This window comes from Camelina sativa, chromosome 17 (assembly GCF_000633955.1).
Source record: "Camelina sativa cultivar DH55 chromosome 17, Cs, whole genome shotgun sequence".
NCBI lineage: Eukaryota > Viridiplantae > Streptophyta > Magnoliopsida > Brassicales > Brassicaceae > Camelina > Camelina sativa.
The window spans coordinates 12,009,702-12,011,208 of NC_025701.1; the positions used below are offsets into that span (position 1 = coordinate 12,009,702).

The window sequence follows — 1,507 nt, forward strand, 5'->3', positions numbered from 1 at the left end:
ATGTATCCTGAGAAGTATGAGGAGAAGTCGCTGCATGAGCACATATTGCTCCGTCCAGACGCTTACATAGGATCGATTAAGGAGCACAACCAGCCGCTATGGGTATTTGAAAACAGAAAGATGGTTTACCGACTTATGTCCCTGGCCGTTGCAAGATCTTTGATGAGATACTATTAAATGCGGCCAACAATAAACGTAGAGATCCCTCCATGGATTCTATCACAGTGAAGATCGATGCTGTCAAGAAAAGCATCAGTGTCCGTAACAACGGAAACGGAGTTCCCGTCGTGAAGCATGTGGAGAAAAATGTTTATATCCCTCAGGTGGTTTTTGGTCATCACTTGACCAGTAGTCACTTCGATGACAATACCACTGGTGGCAGAATCGGATATGGCGCCAAGCTCACCAACATATTCTCCGCTAAATTCACCATCGAAACTGCTGATGGGAAGAATAAATTCAAGCAGGTACTAACCAAACCTTTTGGATTATATGATTCATCTGATTTAGTATCTCTACTAGAATATTAAAGTACTATCTGGTCGTGTTCAGGTCTTCAAAGAAAACATGGCAATATCGTCTACTCCCATTGTGACCCCATGTCAATCCACTAATAAATGGACACAAGTTACTTTCAACCTGACCTGAAGTTGTTTAACATCACTAAAATTGGTCGTGATACAATTTTGCTCATGGAAAAACGGGTTGTGGAAATGGCTGTTTGTTTGGGAGGTAGTGTAAAAGTCACACTTAATGAGAGGCTTCTTAACATAAACTCATTCAAGGATTATGTTGATATATACCTTGGCGCCAATAGATCAAGGAAGGATCCTCTGCCAAGGTTTTTTCTTATCATCTTTCATCAATTACTTTATATGGATTAATTACAACATTTATGGTTTTGATATTCTGAGTTTGCTGTGATTAGGATGACTTTGAACATAAATAGCACATGGGAGATATTTGTGAGCTTAAGTAAGGACAAGTTTGAGTATGATCAAATACTTGTATTGATACATTAGATGAATGATTTACAGAGTATATATAGTCTAGACACTAGGGTTTCACTTATAGATAATTACAAGTTGGTCCTTCATATATACACTTCCTTATACACCCCCTCAAGATGGAGCCAGTTTTCTGACTCCAATCTTGGATATGAGATTCTCAAACTGTGGACGAGGTAGGGGTTTTGTTAAAGCATCGGCGAGTTGATCATGGGTGGACACATGAGCGACGCGCAGAACCCCAGATTGAATGAACTCACGGACGAAATGGTAGTCGATAGCAATGTGCTTCATGCGGGTATGGAAAACTGGGTTGGCACACAAGTAAGTTGCTCCTACATTATCACAATATAGAACAGGAGCTACGGGAAGATTGATCCCCATCTCACACAACAAGGAACATATCCACCGCAGTTCCGATGCAGCATTGGCAACGGCCCTGTATTCGGCTTCGGTAGAGAAGCGGGAGACACTTCGTTGCTTCTTGGATGACCAGGAGA

The 1,507-nt window shown here is 41.3% G+C and overlaps 1 protein-coding gene across 1 annotated transcript; it reads left to right on the forward strand.

The window, feature by feature from the left end:
• LOC104759409 (DNA topoisomerase 2-like) lies at positions 1–648 on the forward strand. The gene is made up of 3 exons (XM_010482343.1): positions 1–102; positions 156–467; positions 553–648. Exons 1-3 carry the CDS (start codon positions 1–3, stop codon positions 646–648), a joined length of 510 nt encoding a protein of 169 aa, XP_010480645.1.